This window comes from Rhinoraja longicauda, chromosome 11 (assembly GCF_053455715.1).
Source record: "Rhinoraja longicauda isolate Sanriku21f chromosome 11, sRhiLon1.1, whole genome shotgun sequence".
NCBI lineage: Eukaryota > Metazoa > Chordata > Chondrichthyes > Rajiformes > Arhynchobatidae > Rhinoraja > Rhinoraja longicauda.
Window position 1 is genome coordinate 1098109 of NC_135963.1, and position 25530 is coordinate 1123638.

The 25530-nt window shown below is 46.7% G+C and overlaps 1 protein-coding gene across 1 annotated transcript; it reads left to right on the plus strand.

The window, feature by feature from the left end:
- Positions 1-2283: 2283 nt before the first annotated feature.
- On the plus strand, positions 2284-5589 carry ddah1 (dimethylarginine dimethylaminohydrolase 1). Its single transcript, XM_078408077.1, has 2 exons — positions 2284-2674; positions 5539-5589. Exons 1-2 carry the CDS (start codon positions 2345-2347, stop codon positions 5587-5589), a joined length of 381 nt encoding a protein of 126 aa, XP_078264203.1. The 5' UTR covers positions 2284-2344.
- The last annotated feature ends 19941 nt before the right edge of the window (positions 5590-25530 follow it).

Consider the following 25530-nt stretch of genomic DNA (forward strand, 5'->3'; position numbering starts at 1 on the left):
AGGGGGGAGAGAGAGACAGAGTAAAGAGCTGGACTGGAAGGATGGAAGTATTGTCAAAGATACCTTCCACCCTGGCCATTCCCTTGTCTCTTCTACCTGCTGGGAGAAGATACAGACATCTAGACTTGAGAACAACTTCTTCCCCACTGCTGTCAGATTTCTGAACCAATCACCTCTTTCATACAAAAAGATAGACAAAGAGTGCTGGAGTAACTCAGTGGGTCAGGCAGCATCTGTGGAGAACATGGATAGGTGACGTTTCACAGAGTGCTGGAGTAACTCAGCGGGTCAGGCAGCATCTGTGGAGAACATGGATAGGTGACGTTTCACAGAGTGCTGGAGTAACTCAGCGGGTCAGGCAACATCTCTGGAGAACATGGATAGATGACGTTTCACAGAGTGCTGGAGTAACTCAGGGGCTCATGCAGCATCTCTGGAGAAAAAGGATGAGTGATGTTTGGGTTGGGACCCTTCAGACCATCCTTGCTGCCCATTTTTGTTCTCCAGAGATGCTGACCCGCTGAGTTACTCCAGCACATTGTGTCTATCTATGGTATAAACCAGCATCTGCAGTTCCTTGTTTCTACCTCTTCCATCCATCTTTCCCTGAGGTGCTGCCATGTACTCTTACTCATAACTCTACTTCATTTGATTATTTTGTTAATGTACTTACCGATCATTTTGCACCACTTTAGATTGCACCACAATCTTTGCACCGTTCCACCGTTTTGCACTCCTGGCTGCATTTAATTTTGTATTTATCATTATCATGCTCGCTACTTACTCTGTGAGCATCATGCCTACAAGGGATTTCATTGCATCATGCCTACAAGGGATTTTATGACCATAAGCTAACCTGTTCCTGTAGAGAGCAGGAGATAGCAACAGTGAAGCTGCAGTCATCTCATCGGTTGACTGGAGAAATTACGTTCAGCTTCGCTGAGCCATGAGGACCTCGCTGTGTGGGAGGGAGAGGGAGGGGGGGGGGGGGGGGGGAGTATGGGGGAGAGGGGAATCAATGGAGCGGGAGGGAGGTGGTGGGAGAAAGGATGGAGCGTGAGGGGTCTGGGAGGGGCAGAGAGAGAGAGGGGGAGAGACGATGGAAAGAAAGGAAGGGAGGAGTAGAGAGAGGGATGGGTGGAGAGAGGGAGGGATGAGGGAGAGGTGTAGAGATAGTGTGAAGGAGGGGTGGATGATGGTGTGTGGGAGGGTGGGGTAGAGAGAGGGATGATGGAGTGAGGGGTGGAGAGAGATAGGGATGCTGGAGATAGAGGGAGGATGATGGAGCGAGAGGGATGGAGAGAGGGAAGGAGGGGTTGAGAGATGGATGGAGAGGGAGGGTGAGGTAGAGGGAGGCATGGAGAGAGGGAGGATGGAGGGAGGGATGCTGGAGAGAGGGATGGATGGAGAGGAAGGGAGTGGTAGAAAGAGAGGGACTGATGGAGAGAGGGAATGAGGAAGAGACAGAAGGAGCGGTAGAGAGGGATGGATGGAGAGATGATGGAGAGGGAGCGAGGGAGTTGTAGAGGGAGGGGATAGATGGAGAGAGAAGGATGAATAGAAAGATGAAGCGGATGGAGAGAGAGACAGATAGAGAGAGGGAGTGGTAGAGAGAGGGTGGATGGAGTAGGAGTGGATGGAGAGAGAGAGAGAAAGGTGGATGGAGAGATGATGGAGAGGGGAGGGAGTGGTAAAGGGAGAGGGTGGATGGAGAGAGAGGGCGGGATTGAGAGAGAGAGAGGGATGGATGGATGGAGAGATGATGGATGGAGAGAGTGAGGGAGTGGTAGAGGGGGATGGATGGAGAGAGGGCGTGAGGTAAAGAGACAGAGGGAGGGTAGAGGTAGAGGGAGGGCGAGTCGGGGGCGGGAGCGCGCGGCCGGTGACAGTTGGCCGCCAGTGGCGCGAGGAGGGCGGGGTGACGGTTGGGCGGGGGCGCGCGAAGGGCGGGTCGGGGGCGGGAGCGCACGGCCGGTGACAGTTGGCCGCCAGTGGCGCGAGGAGGGCGGGGTGACAGTTGGCCGGGGGCGGGGGCGCGCGGAGGGCGGGATGAATGGGGGCGGGGCGCGCGGAGGGCAGGGTGACGGTTGGCCGGGGGCGGAGGCACGCGGAGGGCGGAGTGAATGGGGGCGGGGCGCGCGGAGGGCAGGGTGACGGTTGGCCGGGGGCGGAGGCACGCGGAGGGCGGAGTGAATGGGGGCGGGGCGCGCGGAGGGCGGGGGCGGGCGCGGCGGGCGGGGCGAGGGGGAGGGCGGGGTGAATGGTAGCCGGGGGCGGTTGCGCGGGCGGGGTGACCGGTGGCCGGTGCGGTGGCAGTCCGCTGGCAGTCAGAGCGCGCGCGGCCATGGCGGGAGCGGTAGCAGGAGCAGGAGCAGGCGGTTGCGGCAGCAGCAGCTACAGCCACGCGCTGGTGCGGGGGATCCCGGAGTCGTTGGCGGGCGGAGCGCTGCGGCGGCAGAGCGGCGCCGGTGAGGGGAGCGGGGTGGACACCGCCCGCGCCCGGCAGGAGCACCGGCTCTACGTGGAGGCGCTGCGGGAGCGGCTCGGTCTCGTCGTCACCGAGCTGCCGGCCGACGAGGCGATGCCCGACTGCGTGTTCGTGGAGGACACGGCCGTGGTGTGCGGCGGCACCGCGCTCATCAGCCGGCCCGGGGCGCTCAGCCGCCGGGGAGAGGTAAGGCCACCACCCCGGACCCTCACCCCCCCCCCCCCCCCCCCCGGGACCGGCCCCTGATCCATGACATTGTACCCCCATGCCCTGCTCCTGTCATCACCATCCCGACACCCACACCCCCCCCCCTCCATCTCTCCATCACCCCCCTCCAACTCTCCATCACCCTCCCTCCATCTCTCCATCACCCCCTCCATCTCTCCATCACCCCCTCCATCTCTCCATCACCCCCCTCCATCTCTCCATCACCCCCCTCCAACACTCCATCACCCCCTCCCTCCATCTCTCCATCACCAACTCACCATCACCCCCCTCCATCAACCCCCTCCAACTCACCATCACCCCCCTCCAACTCACCATCACCCCCCTCTATCTCTCCATCACCCCCCTCCATCTCTCCATCACCCCCTCCCTCCATCTCTCCATCACCCCCTCCATCTCTCCAACACCCCCCTCCATCTCTCCATCAGCCCCCCTCCATCTCTCTGTGACCCCCACTCCGTCTCTCCATAACCACTCTCCATCACCATCCCCTCTCCATCATCACCACCCTGACACCCAAATCCCCCCCTCCATCATTATCCCTTCATCCACCCCTTCATCCATTCATCCCTTCATCTCTCCCTCCATCACCCCCCTCCATTACACTCCCTCTGTCCCTTCATCCATTCATCCCTTCATTTCTCCCTCCATTACCCCCTCACACCATCAATCACTCCATCTGTCCCATCATCCATCCACTCACCCATCTCTCCCTCCATCATTCCCTCCTTTGCTCCCTCCATCCACAATTTCATCCCTCCATCGCCCCTCCACCTGTCCGTTCATCCACCCCTACCTCGCTCCCTCTCCCCCTCGCTCCCTCTCCCCCTCGCTCCCTCTCCCCCTCGCTCCCTCTCCCCCTCGCTCCCTCTCCCCCTCGCTCCCTCTCCCCCTCGCTCCCTCTCCCCCTCGCTCCCTCTCCCCCTCGCTCCCTCTCCCCCTCGCTCCCTCTCCCCCTCGCTCCCTCTCCCCCTCGCTCCCTCTCCCCCTCGCTCCCTCTCCCCCTCGCTCCCTCTCCCCCTCCCTTCCTCACTCGATCACTCTCTTCCTCTGTGCCTTCATCCATCCATCCATCCCTCCATCACATTCCTTCCATTCCCCCGCTCTCCCTGTCCCCTCCAATCCCTTGCTCCCCTCACTCCAAACAGTCCCTCCGTGTGCATCACTCCCCCCTCCCCCATTGCCCCTCAAGCTCTGCCTCCCTAAACACACCGATCTCTTATCCATCCCAACATCTCATCAGCTCTTCTCTTGTGTCTGTCTCCTGCCAGACTCTTCCCTCTGTGCCTTCATCCATCCCTTCATCTCTCCCTCCATTATTCCCTCCTTTGCTCCCTCCATCCATCATTTCACTGGGGGGAGTCCAGAACCAGGAGTCACAGTTTAAGAATAAGGGTAGGCCATTTAGGACTGAGATGAGGAAAAAAACCTTTTCACCCAGAGAGTTGTGAACCTGTGGAATTCTCTGCCACAGAAGGCAGCGGAGACAAATTCACTGGATGTTTTCATGAGAGTTAGATTTAGCTCTTGGGGCTAAAGGAATCAAGGGATATGGGGGAAAAAACTGGAACGGGGTACTGATTTTAGATGATCAGCCATGATCATATTGAACAGCAAATGGCCTGCTCCTATTTTTCTATGTTTTTTTTCAATCTTCCCTTTAGTTGGACAGCTCTGGGAACAAGAGCTGTCTTCTTCAGTCTGACCTGAAACGTCTCCCATTCCTTCTCTCCAGAGATGCTGCCTGACCTGCTGAGTTACTCCAGCATTTTGTGTCTACCTGGGAACTAGAGTGTTCTTTATCACATTCAGTGGAATTCCGATTGGTCATTCATTGCTTGGTCGCATCTTCCCAGTTCTTCTGACCCTTCTTTTCCATTACTTTTTTTCTCCCTTTAAAATTTATCCGCTTCTCGTTTGGGATGGGTGGAACACTCATTGATCCTTCTCCACTGTGCCTGTTAAAATCACAACTTCTCAGGGATGTGATTCAGGATCCAGTATTTTTGGTAACGATCCTTTGATCATTGTTCTGACTTTAGTTAATGATTTCCAGTTGCATGATCAGTGTCTGTGGTCAGGAACATGGTGTTGCTGGTGAGTGTGCTAAATAATGTGGTGACTTGTTTGAAACATTTAATGTGAATAAACTTTCCAAAATGCACAGATGACATTTCGGGTCAGGATCCTTATCAGACCCTTCTCTAGTCTGAGGAAGGGTCCTGACCTGAAACATCGCCTGATTATTCCTGCCTGACTTGTTGAGTTCCTGTACTTTGTGCTTTGCACATCATTTCAGGTGCTAATTTCAAGCTTTGTGATTTTTGTTGGTAAATGGCTCAAATTCATTAATTTCCCTGTATGCTCACGTTATCAAATATTAAGTCAAACATTCCTTTAGAATACCAACACTCATGCTCTGTGCTGTTAGCTACAGGATGATTTGTGTAGAACCAGGGAAGGGCAAATGTAAACACTTACTTTGCCTTATCAAGTTATTCACTCTTCTCTTCCCCATACCCAAATATTTTCAATGTAAAGAATGTTTGATAGTTCTGGTGTAAATATTATGTTTTACTCGAGTACTCTTTGCTTAGTGTAAAACGTTTCTAAATCTCTGTATGTGAGGGGAATAAAATTGTTACTTTGAATAAATCTCCCAGTTTTGACATATGTTACGCAAATACTAAATGTATCTATTTCTGTAGATAAAATAGTATCACTCAGTCTTTTACAATTCACAGCTTTATGTGCTACTCGACGACCCGTTTGAAATAGAAACTTTCCATAATATAACTTTCTGTTCCCATGGTCTGTTTTTACAGGATCATTGGAATCGGATTAAGCCCAACACTTGTACTTTCAATGCTTATTGAACCATCTTTTTCACTTGCTTTGAACATTGTTGTGTTGAGTTGAAAAGGTACACAGGGAAAAATGTCTTTAAACCTAACATCCCTGAGCTCCGGTGGTTTTGTACAGGGATTCCAGGTATACCAAATAAAGTTACAAAGAATTGCTGGGAAACTAAAGGTGTTTATTGCATTGGGACGGAGGTGATTAATAGTAGGGTGGGTCTCACACAGGTTGACGAACCTGAGAAGTGCTGAAGGATAATTGGCTGAGATTGCTGAGTTGCCAAATGGCACAGTGCGGGGGAAATTCCTGTGTTTCGACAGACAGGGTGTTGGAACAAGGACTGCATTGATCTGAGTGGCTGTCAGGGTAGTTCTTATTGTGAAATCAAAAACTTTGTGTTTTATTAAAATAATCAGTTTTTGTTCTGGAAATTAGGGCTATATCAGTGGCTGCTGTTCATGCTTAACCCCAGGTATACCGTCTGTATCCTGCCTGAGGTTAATCATTTAGTAGACTTTAATTTAATTTAGAGGTACAGCATGGAAACAGGCCCTTTGGCCCACCAAGACCATGCAATTCAAACTACTTCTACGTTATCCCACTTTCACATCCACTCCCTCCACACTGGGGGCAGTTTTCTTTACAGTGGTCAATTGACCTAGAAACGTGCACGTCATTGGAAAGTGGGAGGAAACCCGGAGGAAACCCATGCGGTCACAGGGAGATCATGCAAACTCCACACACAGACAGCACCAGAGATCAGAATCGAACTGGGTCTTGGGTGCTGTGAGTCAGTGGCTCTACTGCTGTCCCACTGCGTAGCCCCCCAAAAAAGAGGGGATTAGTTATGAAAGGTTGGACAAAGTTGATTCAAGAATAGCTTCTCTGCTGTTTTCAGCGTCTTAACCTCTCATATGCTAAGGATGATTTCATAATCTTCCAATTTAACTCATTGCAGGCCTTGCACTTTTAAAAATCTGCACTTTCTCTGTAACACTGGCGCTTATATTCTGCACTCTGTTTCTTTTTTCCTTTGCATTAACCTAATGTACTCGGGTGTGGCGTGCTCTATAGACATGATGTGAAACAAATATTCTCACCGTATCTCGGTGCACCTGACAGTAACAAACCGTTAAGAATTGTGACTTGGAGCTGATGGCGATGACGATACATCGGACTGGTTCCAGGGGTGTGAGGCTTTACTGTATGTGGGGGGACTGAGCAGATTGCGCGATGGTTCTTTAGTGTTTAGAAGAACTGAAGGTGATTTCATTGTCATGAGTTGCCGGGGTCTGGGGTTGGAGCAGGGAGCTGTCTGTGGACTGTGGGTGATGGATCACAGAGATCAGAGACAGGATACACAGTGGGTAGTTTGGTTCACTCAGTGTGATGAATCAAACTCTACCCCGGAAGCTATGTAGTTTATTCAACAGTCAGATCGATACATTTCCGGATATTAATGCAATCAAAATAATGCTGGAAAATGGAATGGAAATGGCAAATCAGTAATGATGTTAATGAATGACAGAGTACTCTCTCTGTCCCTCACTCCCCTGCCTCACCCAAACTCCCCACCCGGCACCCCCCCCACACCTCGCCACCCCCCTACACCTCGCCCTCCCCCTCATTCTTCTAAACTCCAGCGAGTACAGGCCCAGTGCCGACAAACGCTCATCATAGGTTAAGCTACTCATTCCTGGGCTTGTTCTTATAAACTTCCTCTGGACCCTTTCCAGAACCAGCACATCCTTCCTCAGATATGGTGTCCAAAATTGCTCACAATACTCCAAATGTGGCCTGAACGGCACCTTATAGAGCCTCAGACAATGGACAATAGGTGCAGGAGTAGGCCATTCGGCCCTTCGAGCCAGCACCGCCATTCACCGTGATCATGGCTGATCATGCACAATCAGTACCCCGTTCCTGCGTTCTCCCCATATCCTCTGCCTCCGCTATCCTTAAGAGCTCTATCTAACTCTCGAAAGCATCCAGAGAATTGGCCTCCACTGCCTTCTGAGGCAGAGAATTTCACAGCTTCACAACTCTTTGAGTGAAAAGGTTCTTTCTCAGCATTACATCCCTGTTGTTGTATACAAGCCCTCTTGAAATAAAGCCCTCTAGCATTGAGTTTGCTTTCTTTACTATGGATTCAACTTGCAGATTAATTTTTTGGGAATCCTGCACCTGCACTCCAAGTTCCTTTGCACCTCTGATTTCTGGATTCTCACCCCATTTAGAAAGTAGTCTGTGCCTATTACCAAAATGCATGACTCCACACTTTGCTACACTATATTCTCTCTGCCACTTCTCTGCCTACTCTCCCAACCTGTCCAAATCCTTCTGTAGAGTTCCTGCTTTCTCCACACTACCTGCCCCTCCACCTATTTTTGTATCATCAGCAAACTTGGCCACAAAGCCTTCAATTCCCTTGTCCAAATCATTAATATACAACATGACGAATAGTGGCCCCAACACTAACCCTTGCAGAACTCCACTAGTCACTGACAGCCAACCAGAAAAAAACCCTTTATTGCCACTCTTTGTCTTCTGCCATCCAGCCAACTTGCTATCCATGCTGGTATCCATTCATGTAGAATATCGAACGTACTTTCTATCTCCAAAATCAGGTTTTATCTACTTTGGCTTCTAGCAGAGGTCGTCGAGTATAGAAGCCCTTCAGCATCTCTGTGCCAACCAATAAGTACCCATCCAACCCGTCTCTGCAATTTAAATGCTCAGCTGAGTATGATGTTGTTGTGCAGTGCCTGGCTCAGTTACCTCAGGAAGAGTGGTCCAGAGTTCAACTATTCTTTGGATCAAAGGTTCTCCCTCAGATCCCCTCTAAACCTTTTGCCTTGAACCCGTGATATACGGACTGTCTTTGGTTGCACTGTAGTCTTCGGTTTTGTACTATTATGGCTACCTAGTATTACTGTTAATTTAGAGACAAAATGCTGGAGTAACTCAGCAAGTCACGCAATAACTGGAGAACATGGATAGGGCATAGATGTTTTGGGTGAACATAGATGTTTTGGGCCGCGACCCTTCTTCAGAAGTCAACCCATAACTTTCTTCAGTCCTGACCCAAAACATCACCTATCCATGTTCTCCACAGATGCTGCCTGACCTGCTGAGTTACTCCAGCACTCTGTGAAACGTCACCTATCCATGTTCTCCAGAGATGCTGCCTGACCCACTGAGTTACTCCAGCACTTTGTGCCTATCGTTGGTATAAACCAGCATCTGCAGTTCCTTTTTATTACATTGCTGTTAATTGAGAATATCATTGAGTATTGTTTATTTATCTGTATAATTGCATTAACGAGCCTTATATCTTGCAGGAAATAAGAATTTAATTGTTCCAGTGCCAATACATATGACAATTAAACACACTTGACTCTTGCTTGAATGCTTCTGATGTCAATACATACTCAAGATGCTGTTTGAAGTCATGTTTAATATTAACTGTGTTAATATCCTTCTGCTATTTCTTGGCCTATTTCCCCAGTTCATCCAGATCCTGTTGTAATCTCAGATAACCTTCACAAGAGGAAACAGTTACAAAAAATCCCATTGCGAAATCAAATATTTCTCCTTTTCTCAAGCGAATTGGCCTTTAGGATTCCTGCAAATGGGGTTGTTTCAATAACTGCCATTGTTGCTTGGACACTCGGGTGCCCTTCCTTAGGATAGTTTAGTTTAGTTTTGTTTATTGTCACGTGTAATGCGGTACAGTGAAAAGCTTTGTTATTGCATGATATCCAATCAGTGGAAAGACTATACATGATTACAATCAAGCCATTCACAGTGTACAGGTACAGGATAAAGGGAATAATGTTTTAGTGCAAGATAAAGTCCAGTAAAGTCCAATTAAAATGAGTCCGAGGGATCCCATGAGGTAGATGGGAGGTCAGGACCGCTCTCTAACTGGTGAGAGGACGGTTCAGTTGCCTGGTAACAGCTGAATCTGGGGGTGTGAATTTTCACATGTCTGTACCTCTTGCCTGATGGGAGAGGGAGTGACCGGTGTGAGACTGGTCCTTGATTATGCTGGTGGGTTTGCTGAGGCAGCATGAAGTGTAGATGGAGTCAATGGGAGGGAGGTTGGTTTGTGTGATGGTCTGGGCAAGAGAAGGAAGTGGAGAGTTCAAAGTTAGCAAACTAGGGAGGGTGGAAATTTTACTTTATTGTTTAAACAGTTGGCTACAATGAAATTACACCCCATGGTGAAACTGAACTTGATATACCATGGAAAGATTAAACGTCAAATTTATTTTATTTGCTCATTTTCTAAGGTGTGGATGTTGTCAGCAAAGCCAGAGTTTAGTGCTCATCCGTACTTGGCCTTGAGGATAATGGCCAGCGATCACCGTAAGCTGCAATTGGTCATCAAGAGTCAAGAGTGTTTTATTGTGATATATCCCAAAACAGAACAATGAAATTCTTACTTGCAGCAGCATTTGGTCAAGATTCTTCATTAGTGTTGTTGAGGATGGAGATCCAGGAGTTGGATCCCATGCTGGTGAAGGGCCGGTGATATATATTTTCACGTCAGGATGGGCTGAGACCGTGTGTTTGGTGTCCTTGGCTGTTGGTTTGGAAGGTTTTGCCAGATTGAGTGACACATTAAATGTTTGATGGTTCTATCACAGTGAACTGTGCCAGTGTGAAACAGAGGTGGAGGGAATGAATCTTTAAGCACCATTTTAGGCACCATATCTGAGGAAGGATGTGCTGGCTCTGGAGAGGGTCCAGAGGAGGTTTACAAGAACGATCCCAGGAATGAGTACGTTAATCTATGATGAGCGTTTGTCGGCACTGCGCCAGTACTCACAGGAGTTTAGAAGAATGAGGGGGGACCTCATTGAAACATACAAAATAGTGAAAGGCTTATATAGAGTGGATGTGGAGAGGATGTTTCCATTAGTGGGAGAGTCTAGAACTAGAGGTCATAGCCTCAGAATTAAAGGACGTTCTTTTAGGAAGGAGATGAGGAGAAATTTCTTTAGTCAGAGGGTGGTGAATATGTGGAATTCTTTGCCGCTGAAGGCTGTAGAAGCCGTTAGTAAATATTTTTAAGGCAGAGATAGATAGATTGTTGATTAGTGTGGGTGTCAGGGGAATGGGACTAGGAGAAGATAGATCAACCATGATTGAATGGCAGAGTAGACTTGATGGGCCGAATGGCCTAATTCTACTATTCCTTATGACCTTAAGATGATGTCTAGGGTGTTAATCAATGTGCCCAACTTGCTTGAGAGTTGTTGGAGCTGCATGCAAACAGACAAGCCAAGAGTGTTCCATCACACTCCTCATTTGTGCTTTGGTGGGCGGGTTTTGGGGTGTCGGGGTGAGTTGCTTGTTCCTGGATACTGAGCATCTGACCTCTTGCAGCCACGGTAGTTTAGTTTAGTTTAGAGATACAGCATGAAAACAGGCCCTTCGACCCACCAAATTGCACTGCCATCGATCACCTGTTCACACTAGTTCTATGTTATCCCACTTTTACATTCACTTCGTACACACCAGGGACAATTATACAGAGGCCAATTAGCCTTCTTAACCCACACGTCTTTGGGATATGGGAGGAAACTGGAGCACCATGCAAACTCCACATTCAGGCAGCACCTGGGTCACTGGTGCTGTGAGGCAGGAGCACTACCAGTTGTGCCACTGTGCCACCCCTAAGTCCCGGGAAAATTTCTGACCAAGGTGCCCCATCTAAACTTGTCTCATTTGCCCACGTTTCCAATCCATGAACCTGTCCAAATGTTTCAGATGGAAGTCTCTTTGTGAGAACAATGAAAGATTGTTGTGGGGAACTCCAGAAGACCGGAACTCCTAGCCACGCAGTTGCACAGCGGGTATCGCTGCTGTCTCACAGCGCCAGAGACCTAGTTTCAAACTTGACATGGAGTGCTGTCTGTATGGAGTTTGCACATTCTCCCTCTGGTTCTCCCATGGGTTTCTCTAGGTGTGGGATTGTAGATTAATTGCAAATTGCCTCTTGTGTATGGGAGTGGTCGTAGATAGAACTCGTGTGAACGGGTGATCGATTGTCAGTGTTGCCTCGGTGGGCCAGGGGGGTCTGTTTCCATGCTGTATCTAAGAGAATAAAGAAAGAAGCACATGGTCAAAACCTGAGCTTTGTCAGGTGGACATTGGAACGCATTTAGTGACTGGAGCCAGAGGGAGACGTTTAATTTCTCAGAGTTAAAGGAACATTCGAAATGAGGAAACAAAAAAATCCCCTTGTGAAACAGTGCGGCTTTTATTTCACTAAATAATTGGTCCTTGTTCGGGTAAATAAGGATGTTTCAAGGATGTGTCAAGAACTGTCATGTATAAATTGTCACGCGGATATCTCAACCGTACGACTGAAGGTGGCAAGTTTAAAGAGCTCTGTCTCAAGAGGATTATTACACAAGGTTTGCTTCACTGCTCTTCCCAGAAAGGTTTAATGAAATCAAATATCAATTCACTGTTCGGTTTCACAACTTTTTCTGTCAGGCTCATCTTCTGGACACCACAAAACCGTAAGGTGCTTGGCATCGTGTTCTGTGTTCCTTGGGCAACTTGTACATGAAGCATGGCAGGCTGTCAGAGAGAGATAAAGAAGGGTTGAGCAAGTCCTGCCTCTCCCACTCATTTTCCCAGGTTCAGTCCAAGGACATTTCAAATTGTTGATGCACTTTGCTATTTTTACACATTGCATTGCATACAGGGGACCAATTTTCTTTAAGGTATGGTGCCTCCAATTCTGATCTATTCTGAACTTAAAAACACTACAAAATCAATTAAATTTGTGGATTAAAACCCCCAAAATAAAGAACCATAATATTCAGATCAGGAAGTGAACATCACAAAATGGTATTTAGCTGTTGTCACCCTGTAGCACCATAACGCTGTAACACTATATTCTGCTCTGGTATTTTTTCTTTGACTACCTGTTGTACCTGTGTAGGGTTTGATTGTACTCGTGTACAGTGTGATTTGACTGGAAAGCAAAGTAAGTTTTTCACTATCTCAGTACACCTGATAAAAATAAACTAATAGAATGATTAATCATTCTCAATCAGTACCCCGTTTCTGCCTTCTCCCCATACCCCCTGACTCCGTTATCCTTAAGAGCTCTATCCAGCTCTCTCGTGAAAACACCCAGAGAATTGGCCTCCACTGCCTTCTGAGGCAGAGAATTCCACAGATTTACAACTCTCTGACTGAAAAAGCTTTTCCTCATCTCTGTTCTAAATGGCCTACCCCTTATTCTTAAACTGTGGCCCCGGTTCTGGACTCCACCAACATTGGGAACATGTTTCCTGCCTCTAACGTGTCCAATCCCTTAATAATATATGTTTCAATAAGATCCCCTCTCATCCTTCTAAATTCCAGTGTATACAAGCCTAGTCGCTCCAGTCTTTCAACATTCGACAGTCCCGCCATTCCGTGAATTAACCTAGTGAACCTACGCTGCACACCCTCATTAGCAAGAATATCCTTCCTCAAATTTGAAGTCCAAAACTGCACACAGTACCCCAGGTGCGGTCTCACTAGGGCCCTGTACAACTGCAGAAGGACCTCTTTGCTCCTATACTCAACTCCTCTTGATAAGACACTTCACCTAAGCGAGGATATGCAGAATTTATGTATAATTTATGTTTTTGTATGTTGTCAGAGTCTACAGTGGTGCAGCGGTGGAGCGCCAGAGACCCGGGTTCAACACTGCCTGCGGGTGCTGTCCGTGTGGAGTTTGTACATTCTTCTTGTGATTGTGTGGGTTTCTCTGGGTGCTCTGGTTTCCTCCCACACTCCAAAGACAAACAGATTTTTTGGTTAATTGGCTTTGATAAAATTGTAAATTGTCCCATGTGTAGGTTAGTGTAAGCGTAAGGGGATCGCTGGTTGGTGCGGACTCAGTGGGCCGATGGTCCTGTTTCCATGCTAATTTTGTGTGCTGAGGACCTCCCGCCCCCTCCCCTGACATCAGTCTGAAGAAAGGTCTCGACCCAAAACATCACCCATTCCTTCTCTCCAGAGATGCTGCCTGACCCGCTAAGTTACTCCAGCATTTTGTGTCTACCTTCGATTTAAACCAGCATCTGCAGTTTTTCCTACACACTGCAGAAGGTGGAACCTTGAGCACGACACAAAGTGCTAGGGGAGCTGTGTGGGTCAGGCAGCATCCGTGGAGGGAATGGACAGACAACATTTCAGGTCAAAGAAGAGTCCCAACCTAAGGTTCCTATTAAATCTTTCCCCTCTCACTTTAAACCAAAGCATTCTAGTTCTTGATTCCTCTACCCTGGGTAAAAGACTCTGTGCAATCACACTATTTTTTTCCCCTCATGATTTTATATGGCTCTATAAGATCACCCCTCATCCTCCTGTTTCGCAGGAAATAAAGTCCTAGCCTTCCCAACATCTTCCACCTCAAAAACATTGCCCGTCTCCGTCCATCCCTCTCCTCCACAGCTGCAGAAACCCTCATCCACGCCTTCATCACCTCCCGTCTGGACTACTGCAACAGCCTCCTCTATGGCGCACCCTCAAAAATCATCAGTAAACTTCAATACATTCAAAACTCCGCTGCCCGTCTACTCACCCACACCCCGATCCATGACCATATCACCCCCGTCCTTTACAAACTCCACTGGCTCCCCATCCCCCAGAGAATCCAGTACAAAATCCTCCTCATAACCTACAAAGCCCTCCATAACCTGGCCCCATCCTACCTGACCGACCTCCTCCACAGGCACACTCCCACCTGCACCCTCCGCTCTGCTGCTGCCAATCTCCTATCCCCCCACATCCGGACCAAACTCAGATCCTGGGGGGGACAGGGCTTTCTCCATCGCTGCTCCCACCCTATGGAACTCACTACCCCAAACCGTTAGAGACTCCTCCACACTCACCACATTCAAAACATCGCTGAAGTCTCACCTGTTCAGTACTGCCTTCAACCACTGAAGGTCACCTCACCTTCTGTCTCCTTTCTCTGTTCGTTTACTTATTTACTTATTTATCTATTTATTCATTTCCCTATGTTCTCTAAATCTCTGTAAAGCGTCTTTGAGTATATGAAAAGCGCTATATAAATAAAATGCATTATTATTATTATTATTATTATTATCTCCCTATAGCTCGGGCTTTAAGTCCTGGCAACATCCTCGTAAATCTTCTCTGCTCTTTCCATCTGAATGGTCACTTTCCTGTAGCAGGGTTACAAAAACTAACACAATAGCCAAAGGTGGCCTCACCAACATAATGTACATGATTTTGTAATGTGGGAAGTTTGCTCCACAGAGGCAAGGTGTTCGACTGCTCTTCAGTCACTGAGAGAGAGATATTGGAATGTCAACTATTTTTCATCCATTCCTTTCTGAAGCAATTTAATTTACCAGAACAAGAGCTCTTTCTTTTGGAGGGTGTTCAGGAAATGTGCAACATTCTTGGATTTACCAATGACCATCGTTGCCCAATTGCGACACGTTGAGTAAACGGTTTCATAGATGCGTTTCCTCGCTGGAGGCGATTGCAGTGGGGGTGAACTATATCTCAAACCTTTCCTGTCAAATTTTCTATTTAACATTTTTTCCATTTGAAGAATAAATGTTACATTTTTCTGCAAGCACCAAGCGTTTTATTTGTACATAAGCTTTTGTTGTGTTAGAAGAATTCTTGATTAGTAAGGGCGTCAAAGAAAGCAAGGAAATGGGTTTAAGAGGGAAAAATAAATCAGCCAAGATCGAATGGTGGAGTAAAGTGGGCCAAATGGCCTAATTCTGCTCCTTTGTCTTATGGTCTAAAATAAGTGTTTCCAAAATGCAAACTAATCTGGATTCAGGAGTTAAACTGACACACAATGTAATTAGCTCAGCCCCCTAAGTCATGATAACAGCCTCGTAAATCTTTTCTGCACTCTTTCCAGTTTAACTGCTTCTTCCCTATAGCTGGGTGACCATAACTGGTTGGGTCTGCCTTCTCTGGGAGTTTAGAAGAATGATATGTGGAGAGATTATGTGCAGAGGGTGGTAAATCTCTGGAATTCTCAATCCCAGGGGGTTGTGGAGTCTGCATTGCAAGAAGTATTTCAATTAGAGGCAGATAAATGTGGGGAAGGAGGGCGATGGGAAACTGGTACAGAAGAGGAGATGAGGCCTGGGACAGATCGGCCGTGATCACGGTGAATAATGGGACCGGCTGGAGGGGCCGAGTGGCCTCCTGCTTGTGTAGTGGTGTTTGTGCGAGTGAGTTCTATCATTTTATCATTCATTACCTTTTCCCGGGGGCATTGTATTGAAAGGACACCATTAGCTGAATGAGCAAGCTCATTTTCTTTGATTCAGATTTATGATGACTTGAAAGCTTGGCCAATTTATTCCAAGACTTGGTGTGCTTTGGAGAGCAGTTAATTACTGGGCTGCCTTGCTATGCTAAAATGCAACTCTACAGTAGCATATGGAGGTTGGATCATTAGATATATTACCAGACTCACTGGTACTCTACAGAATCCAGCCTCCATATCCTTAGGACAGAGATTTCCAGAAATTTCTACAATATTTCCGTTTTTAAAAACCTTGTCCTTCCTCTTGTAGTTATGTCATCTTGTTCAAGACTTGGGTTGGTTCCTAGGCCAAGTCATTGGGTGTAAGATTTGGGATGTCATGTTGCAGTTGCACAAAACGTTGGTGCACAGTTCTGGTTGCCACATGACAGGAAGGGTGTGGTAGCTGTAAAGAGAATGCAGAAGAGATTCACCTGGATGTTGCCTGGAATGGAGGACTCTGGTTATAAGGAGAGAGTGGATGGGCTGGATCTATCCTCACTAGAACATAGGAGGCTGAGAGGTGAACTTATACAGGTTTATAAAATTGGGAAGCATAGGTAAAATAGACAGTCGTTTACTTGGGTAGGGGAGTCTACAACTAAGTTTAAGGTGAGAGGGAAGAAATTTAAAGGGAGTTTCAGATGAAAGTTTTTCCACGCGGATGGTGGTGGGTAAATGGAGTGACGGAAAGTTGTCGGAGAAAATGGTAGAGGTGGTCAAAATTCCAACATTTGAAAGGATATAAACCTAACATGGACAAATGGGATTAGCTTAGATAGGGGTCGTGTTTGGCATTGACAACTTGAATCCAGGGACATTTCTGTGCTGCACAACCCTGACTCCAGACTCGTAAAGCTATAAAGCACAGAAACAGGCCCTTCAGCCCACCGAGTCCATGCTGACCAAGTTGCTCCGCTCTCACCTTAAGCCTATGCCCTCTTCTTTTCGAATTCTCTACCCTGCGGTAAAGAGTGTGAGCGTTCACTTTGAGAGGTCCATGCCCCTCGTGATCTTGTCCACCTCAATAAGTTTACCCCTCAGCTTCCTATGCCCCAAAGAAAAAAAATCCCATCCTATCCACCCTCTCCCTGGAATTCAAGCCCGCAAGCCCAGGTAACATCCTGGTGACTCTATGACAATTAAATTTAACCAGCAGTGTGGCAGGTCACCTATTATCAACCCATATTACTAGACGTTGGTACGGCTGCGCTTGGAGCGTTGTGTTCAGTTTTGGTCACTCTGTTCTGGAAAGATTCCGGTAAACTGGAAGGAGTGCTGAAAAGATTGACTAGGATTTTACCAAGGAAATAGATAGGGTGAATGCACAGTCTTTTTCTGAAGGTAGGGAAATCAAGGACGATATGACATATGTTTAACTTGAGAGGGGAAATATTTAATAGGAACCTGAGGGGCAACCTTTTCACACAGAGGGTGGTAGGTATAGGGACCAAGTTGGCATAGGAGGTAGTTGTGGCAGGTACAATAACACAATTTGAGACATTTGGACAGGTACATGGATGGGAAGGGTTGAGGGATATGGGCCAAACGCGTGAAAATGGTACTAGCTTAGGTGGGGCAACTTGGTTGGCATGGGCGGGTTTGGTTCAAGAGGCTATTTCCTTGCTGTATGACCCAATGACCTTGGGCTTCAGAGATACAGCATGGAAACAGGCTCTTCGGCCCACCTGGTCTGCACCAAACAGCGATCACCCCATACACCAGCATTATCCTACACTAGGGACAATTTACACTTTACCAAAGCCAATTAACCTACACACCTGTATGTCTTTGGAGTGTGGGAGGAAACCCACGTAGTCACAGGGAGAACGTACAAACTCTACAGACAGCACGTGCAGTCTGAATTGATCCCGGGTCTCTGGCGCTGTAAGGCAGCAACTCTATCGCTGCGCCACTGTGTCGTTCTGTGACTTATATATTTTCCCCAGTTCATGCAGGTCACCAACCATATATCGTTCTCTAGTTTGTGTTAAAGAACCAAAGACTTTCCTAATGTTCTAAGTGCAAATCTGGCTTAGTTTCAACATTCCGATCTTCCAGGTACATAATTCCATCGCTTTAGCACACAGCAGTTGTACTGCTGTGTAACATATCCACATTGCACCTGCACAACATTTGCTAAATAATATGTCTTCAATAAAAATAGCTGTACTCAGTAACCTTTTATACATGGCTGCTCTGCTTCCTTTTACCTGCTGTCCATCAGTGCTAGGTTTCTTTGCTGCTTTTGTTGAATTGTCTGCAATTAACATGTCGCAATCATTATTCTGTACTTTCAGTGAAACTCATTTTCTCCCAAAAACCTTGTCTTGTCTGTTCACTTACTTAGATAGATGACCCCAGAAGCAGTTCATTGAAGTAAAACTTTTCCATAAAGCTAGCAGTTTGATGAAATAATTGCGGTTGGATTTTCAAAGCACTCTTCACAAATTTGTGATAAGCCAAACCTCCTGAAAGCACTTTACGAATGACCTTGGTAGTGATAATTGCTGAGTTCCTCTACCTCTCGCAGATTGGAATGTTATTGCCAGCTAGTGCACATTGAAGGTAACTGTCACAAAAGATCCGAGATCTTTGGTATTCTTCAGTTCTTTTCCACGACTGTGACAAAAATACAGTGAATTAATGCGGACCTGTTTATGGATGTGTGCATGTTCTATCAACACAGCAGTTATACGGCTGTAGAACATATCCAGATTGCAGGTAGACACAAAATGCTGGAGTAACACAGCGGGTCAGGCAGCATCTTGAGAGGGAAGGAATGGGTGACGTTTCGGGTCGAGACCCTTCATCACCCATTCCTTCTCTCCCGAGATGCCGCCTGACCCGCTGAGTTACTGCAGCATTTTGGGTCTACCTTCGATTTTAACCATCATCTGCAGTTTTATTCCTACACATATCCAGATTGCACCTTCAGAACCTTCAGATTCACAGTTATAGGAACTTTTAGTTATAGAGTCATACAGCACAGAAAGAGACCCTTCGGCCCAAATTGCCCATAATGACCAGGATGTCCCAGCTAAGGTACTCCCATTTGCTCGTGTTTGGCCCATATCCCTCTAAACATTTCCTATCCTTCTATTTGCCCAGACGTCTTTTAAATGTTGTTTTACCTGCCTCAACTATGTCCTCTGGCAGCACGTTCTATTTACCTACCATATATTAGTTTCATATTATTTTTGCAAAATGATGTCTTAAAAATTGATGAACTCAGTAACCTTTTTCACATTGATCTTAATTTGTGCTACCTGAATTTTCAGGTCATTTAGTCAATGTTATATTCATGAGCAATATTTTGTCAAGATGATTAAAAAACATAGTTTTTGAGTCTGAAGAAGGGCTCTGAATCAAAACGTCACCTATTCCTTTTCCCTAGAGATGCTGCCTGACCCACTGAATTACTCCAGCATTTTGTGTCTATCTTTGGTATAAACCAGCATCGATAGTTCCATCCTACACAAAGTGTTTCCGGTTTATCTGTGAGGTGTAAGCTAGAATAGATGAAAATCTTTATCTATAAAAGTTCCTAGAAATATAATTCTGATCTGTTTGAGTTTGTAATGTACGTTGAGGGACCACCATTGGCTAGGATGAGTTCCCTGCTTTAAAGACTCATCTGAAGGATAGCTCCCGTGTCAGTGAGAAGTCACCAGCTACTCACGGTGGAAATATCAACGACTGAAGGGCATAGCTTTGAGGTGAGAGGGGAAAGTTTACTGGAGATGTGCTGTGCAGGGAGTGGTGGAGGCCTGGAACACACTGCCGGGGTGGTGATGGTGGTGAGGGATACGACGATGGCGTTTAAAAGGCTTTTAGATTGGCGCATGGATATGCAGGGAACGTGCAGGCAGAGGAGATTAGTATAATTTGGCTTCACGTATGGCATGGATATTGTGGGCTGAAGGGCCTGTTCCTTTGCTGTATTATCTGAACAGCTTGTGATTGTTTGAAAACAACGCCATTCATCATTGTTCTACGCTGTACAATTACTTTACTTCCACTGCAGGCCGGGCACAGCTGTTTGCTGCCTTTTATAAAATGAAAATGTGATTGAAATGAAGTTGAAACCCAAGGAAACGGGAGCAATGTGAGTCACCAGGTCCATCAAACCTGCCCTGCCTTTCAATATGATCATGGCTGATCTACACTTCTCTTCTTAAACAAGCTTCTTTTGTTCAAGAATAGAGCAAAACAGAATCCTTCTTGACACTGCCTGGTTACAGATGGTCAGCCAGACGTTTCAAAGAGAGATTTTTGAGGCATTTTTGTGCTTTTCCACAGTTGAACCAGCTCATAAATTCTTGTGCACGTTTTTGGGAGCATCTTTGCAGAACATTACTTTGAAATTATCTTATTTCCGATTTAGGGTTAGATTACCAGCACATTCTGTTCATTGCTGAATGAACAGCTCTGAACCTTCTCTAAAAGGGTCCCGACTCAAAACGTCGGCATTTCATTTTCCTCCACAGATGTTGCCAAACCTGCTGAGTTCCTCCAGGTTTAGTTTTAGTGTAGGAAGGAACTGCAGATGTTGGTTTACACTGAAGATAGACGCAAAATGCTGGAGTAACTCAGTGGGATAGGCAGCATCTCTGGATAGAAGGAATGGGTGACGTTTCAGGTCGTGACATTCAGACTGAGAGTCAGGGGAGAGGGAGACAGAGATATGGAAGGGTAAGGTGTGAAAATGAGACATCAAAGGAGATGGGGTTCAGGGAAAATGTAGAATAGATCATTGTTTGCAAGGGGATGGTGATAGTGAAGTTTACAGAGAAGTTAGAGAAGTCAATATTCGTACTGCTGGAGTGTAAGCTGCCCAAGCAAAATATGAGGTGCTGTTCCTCCAATTTCCTCTGTCCACTGTCAGAATGAGGCCCAACGCAAATTCTCTAACTTCAAGTAACCCTTGCTTTCCCCTTCTCTATCACCTCCACATCCTAGTTCTCCAACCAGTCTGACTGTCTTCCCAATTCAATTTTATCTCTGTTTGGTTCATTGTCACCTTCCCCTAGCTAACATTGATCTATTTTCCTTGAGCTGTATCCTCTTTGATGTCTCATTTTCACACCTTACCTTTGCAAATCTCTGCGTCTCTCTCCCCTGACTCTCAGTCTGAAGAAGCGTCTTGACCAGAAACATCACCTTCCATCCTTAGTTTTAGTTTAGTTTAGTACAAAGATACAGTGCGGGAAAAAGGCCCTTCGGCCCACCATGTCTGTGCTGACCATGATCATCTGCACACTAGTTCCATCCTACACATTAGGAACAATTTACAGAAGTTAATTTTAACCCCTCTTTCAATTTCCATATTGACCTTTCTGCCCTTGGCCTCCTCCATTGCCAGAGTGAGGAGTGGAGTGGTTTTGAGCTGAAGGACGAGATTTCTTATTGGGAACAGATTTTGTCCATGTAAAGTGCAGGTCAATTTAAAGAATTTGTATTTCAGAATTTGGGTTGTCATGGTAAATTTGTGACTGGGAAACATTGCTACCAGCATCTAATATTACAGCAAATCTTCCACACAACGGGTGCAGTGAACAGAGTTACTTGACACCGCTGTTCCACGGCAGAAAGAATCTTTAGTGACAGACGGTCCTCTCCATCTGCCGTGACTTTGCAGAAACTTGGGGAATGAATGGAATCATTGATCCTGCCACATTCCAACCTGCAAACTTACCTTGGCTTTACCTCCCGAAACCTAACCCGCACCTCTCCACAACATACCACAGCTTTTAACCACTTAGAGTCACAGAGTCATATAGTGTGGAAACAGGCCCAACCTGCCCACGCCGACCAACATGCTCCATCTACACTAGTCACACCTGCCTGCATTTGGCCCATATCCCTCTAAACCTAACCTATTCATGCACCTGTCTAAATGTACCTACTCCGGCAGCTCATTCCATTAGTGGTAGTTGAAGCCGGCACTATTGCTCAACTTCTAAATTGTGGAATCAGACCCCCTACAGGCGATTCGGCCCACCATCTCTGGGCAGCAGTTTGTAGAAGCCTTCTCCATTGTCCTGTGAATATGTGGTTCTGTATCCATTTAAAAAAAAAATCACCACCCTTTATGATTATTCAAGGCCTATGGGCTGTGCAGGCTGAGCGAGTATTCAACTGTCCATCCCTTATTGCCTTGATTAGTTCGTTTTATGCATGGATGTTCTACTGCGCCTCTGTAGCTTCCTCTGGCAGCCTGTTCCAGATACGGGCTACCCTCTGAGTGAAAAGGTTGCCCCATGATGTACTTCTTAAATCTCTCCCCTCTCACCTTAAGCCTGTACCCCCTAGTTTTAGAATCCTCTACCATGGTGAAAACAAAAACTGTGAGCGTTCACTGTATCCGTGGCCCACATGATCTTGTACAACTCAATAAGGTCACCCCTCAGCCTCCTACGCTCCAAAGAATCATTTTGTTTAGTTTAGAGCAGCAGCGCAGAAACAGACCCTTCGGCCCACCGAGTCTGCGCCGACCAGCAATCCCCGCACAATAACACTATTCTACACACACTAGGGACAATTTACACCTATACCAAGTCAATCAACCTACAAACTTGTACGTCTTTGGAGTGTGGGAGGAAACCGAAGATGTCAGAGAAAACCCACGCGGTCACGGGGAGAACGTACAAACTCCGTACAGTTAGCGTTGTCAGGATGGAACCCAGATCTCCGCCGCTGCATTCGCTGTAAGGCAGTAACTCTACCGCTGCGCCACCGTGCCGCCCAATAAAATGTCCTAGCCTGTCCATCCTCTCCCTATAAACTGCGGCCCACAAGCCCAGGTAACATCCTAGTGAATTTCTTCTGCATCCTTTTCATTTTATTGAATCCTTCCTGTGGCTGGGCAACCAGAACTGCCCACAGTATCTGCAAGTCCTTCGCCATTGATGTGCTGAAATCCTAGCATTCCTTCCTCACCAGAGCCGTGGGAGTTCCTTCCCCAGAAGGACTGAAGCGGTGCAAGAAGGCAGCTCACCCCCACCTTCTCAAGGGCAGTCAGAGTTGGGCAATGAGTTCTGGCTTTGCCAGCAAAGCCCGGATCCCAAACATAAATAAATAAAGTTCTGACTTGAATGTTACCTCCACAGCTAAGCTCTGTGCTGTTTATGTACCATTCCAACATCGCCGGCTATTTATTTACACCGAGCTTAATGCCAGCTCGAGTAGGCAGTATTTACGCTTATTCAGCAACTGAGATGATATTAATATCGAGACTAAATATGAGAATGTTGGAAATCCAAGTATACCAATTAGCAGGAATAGGGGCACTATAGTGGAGTAGCAGGTAGAGCCGCTGCTGTGAGGCAACAAGTCTACCGCTGCACCACTGTACCACTCTGCCAATATGGGGGCTATCCCGAGTTTAAGGGACGATCGTTCAGTGGTCTGATGACTGCGGGGGAAGGAGATGATGGTCAATCTGGTGGTAGGTTCCTGGCTAGTACAGACACAGTGGGATGAATGGCCTCCTACTCTGAGGGGAGAAAGTCCACAGCTATGTGTTACCCATGAATGATTGGCTTGGATTGATTCCAATGGCGACGAATTTGGAAACATTTCCAGGAATCTCAATACTTCCCTGTTGTTTATTGTACTTTCAGTTAATATGTATTGCAGGGAGCTCTACCAAGCTGCAGTAGTTTGTTTCAAGTATCGTACAGTGGAATGTTCTTGGCGCTAGAGAGGGACATGGAAATGGAGAGTCTCCCTGGTTTCCTGATTCCGCCCATTTTTATTTTGGAGCTCAGACAGTTACGCTTTCCCCCATCCGTTCTTTTAATAAATCACAGATGTACGTTCTCAGCAAGTGGACCAAATCGTGAAAGTATTCTGCTGTGGTAGTTTTCCCTCTGGGGGGGAGTTGTGGAATGGTACAAAGGTAGTTGTAGGCACAGTAAATGGTTACACACCCGCTGCACCTCCTTGCAGAGACTTGCACTGTTGTACAGGTTTTTAAATCCAAACAGAGCAGCTAAGGAACTTAAATTTGAGTAACTAAGCACACCAGTGATACCCTGCTCCATCTCCCCACTACTTCTCAAACCTATCACTGTCTATAAATTGTCCCCAGCTGGTCTGCCAGACAGTTTAGTTTAGCTTATCTTAGTGTGGTTTAGCTTAGTTTGGTTTAGTTTATCGTCACGTGTGCCGAGGTACAGTGAAAAGCTTTTTGTTGCACGCTATCCAGTCAGCGGTAAGACTATACATGATTACAATCAAGCCGTCCACAGTGGACAGATACAGGATAAAGGGTATGTCATTTAGTGCAAAATAAAGTCTGATTAAAGTTTAGACATGCAGCGTGGAAATAGGCCCCTCGGCCCACTGAGTCCATGCCAACCAACGATCACCCATATGCTAGTTCTATCCTACTAGGGTCAATTTACAGAAGCTAAGTAACCTACAAACCTGCATGAAACTGGAGCATTCAGAGAAAACCCACACGGTCACAGGGAGAACGTACAAACTCCTTCCTATTGTGTGGGGTACTTTCAACACATAATATTGCATTTTCAATGTAGATTCATTCCCTCATCCTGCCTCAACAATAGTACACTAGTGACCACCTCTTGTACTAACATGGACTAGTTTTCTTTGTAATAATGTATTTCATTTGGCACAATCTTTTAGAATTTACGTATGTTACCTATAATTTGTTTCTCTGTGTCCTATGAGTGTATGTGCCTGTGATGCCGCTGCAAGTAGATTTTCATTCACCCTGTACATCATTGTACTTGTGCATCAGGTTAATTGGCTTTGGTAAAATTGTAAATTGTCCTTAGTGTGTAGGATAGTGCTAGTGTAAGGGGTGATCGCTGGTTGGCACGGACTCGGTGGGCCGAAGGGCCTGCTCCGTGCTGTATCTCTAAAGTCTGAATATGGTAGTAAGAAAAATGTCCCAGCCTATTCAACCTCACTCTGTAACTCGCGTCCACAAGCCCCGGTAACATCCTAGTGAATCTTAGTTAGAATTGGTTAATACACAAAACAATATAAGCGGGGCAAGAGGAACCAGTGATGCCATTTATTTTAAAATGGCACAGAGTGCTGGAGTAACTCAGCGGGTCAGGCAGCATCTCTGGAGAACCTGGATAGGTGACGTTTCACAGAGTGCTGGAGTAACTAGCGGGTCAGGCAGCATCTGTGGAGAACATGGATAGGTGACGTTTCACAGAGTGCTGGAGTAACTAGCGGGTCAGGCAGCATCTCTCGAGTACATGGATAGGTGACGTTTCACAGAGTGCTGGAATAACTCAGCGGGTCAGGCAGCGTCTCTGGGGAACATGGATAGGTGATGTTTCAAGTCAGAAACTTTCGGAAATAGACTGGGCTTGCTGGCTTGAATAATTAATGAATTTGTTTAGATTTATAAAACAGACTCAAACCATTCCGGACCGCTGGATTTGCCGGACCGAGGGTTTCGACCTGTTTAACCACAAATTCCTAGCTGTGGGTACAACAGCACAGCTTGGTTGCCATGTTTATGTAGGAGTCTGTGGGAAGCATGGATTTATCAGGCTGTGTCTGGAGTTGATGAGATTTAATTCTTTGGATGAATGCCACTACTAACTCAGGAGTTTGCTCGCACGCAGACAGTAAATACATTTTC

What these genes read in the sequence shown, in the direction of transcription:
- ddah1 (XM_078408077.1), top strand. Translation starts at nt 2,345, where the DNA reads ATGGCGGGAGCGGTAGCAGGAGCAGGAGCAGGCGGTTGCGGCAGCAGC. An exon ending in CGCTCAGCCGCCGGGGAGAG is followed by an intron (nt 2,675 to 5,538) that starts GTAAGGCCACCA and finishes CTGTTTTTACAG; the next exon opens with GATCATTGGAATCGGATTAA.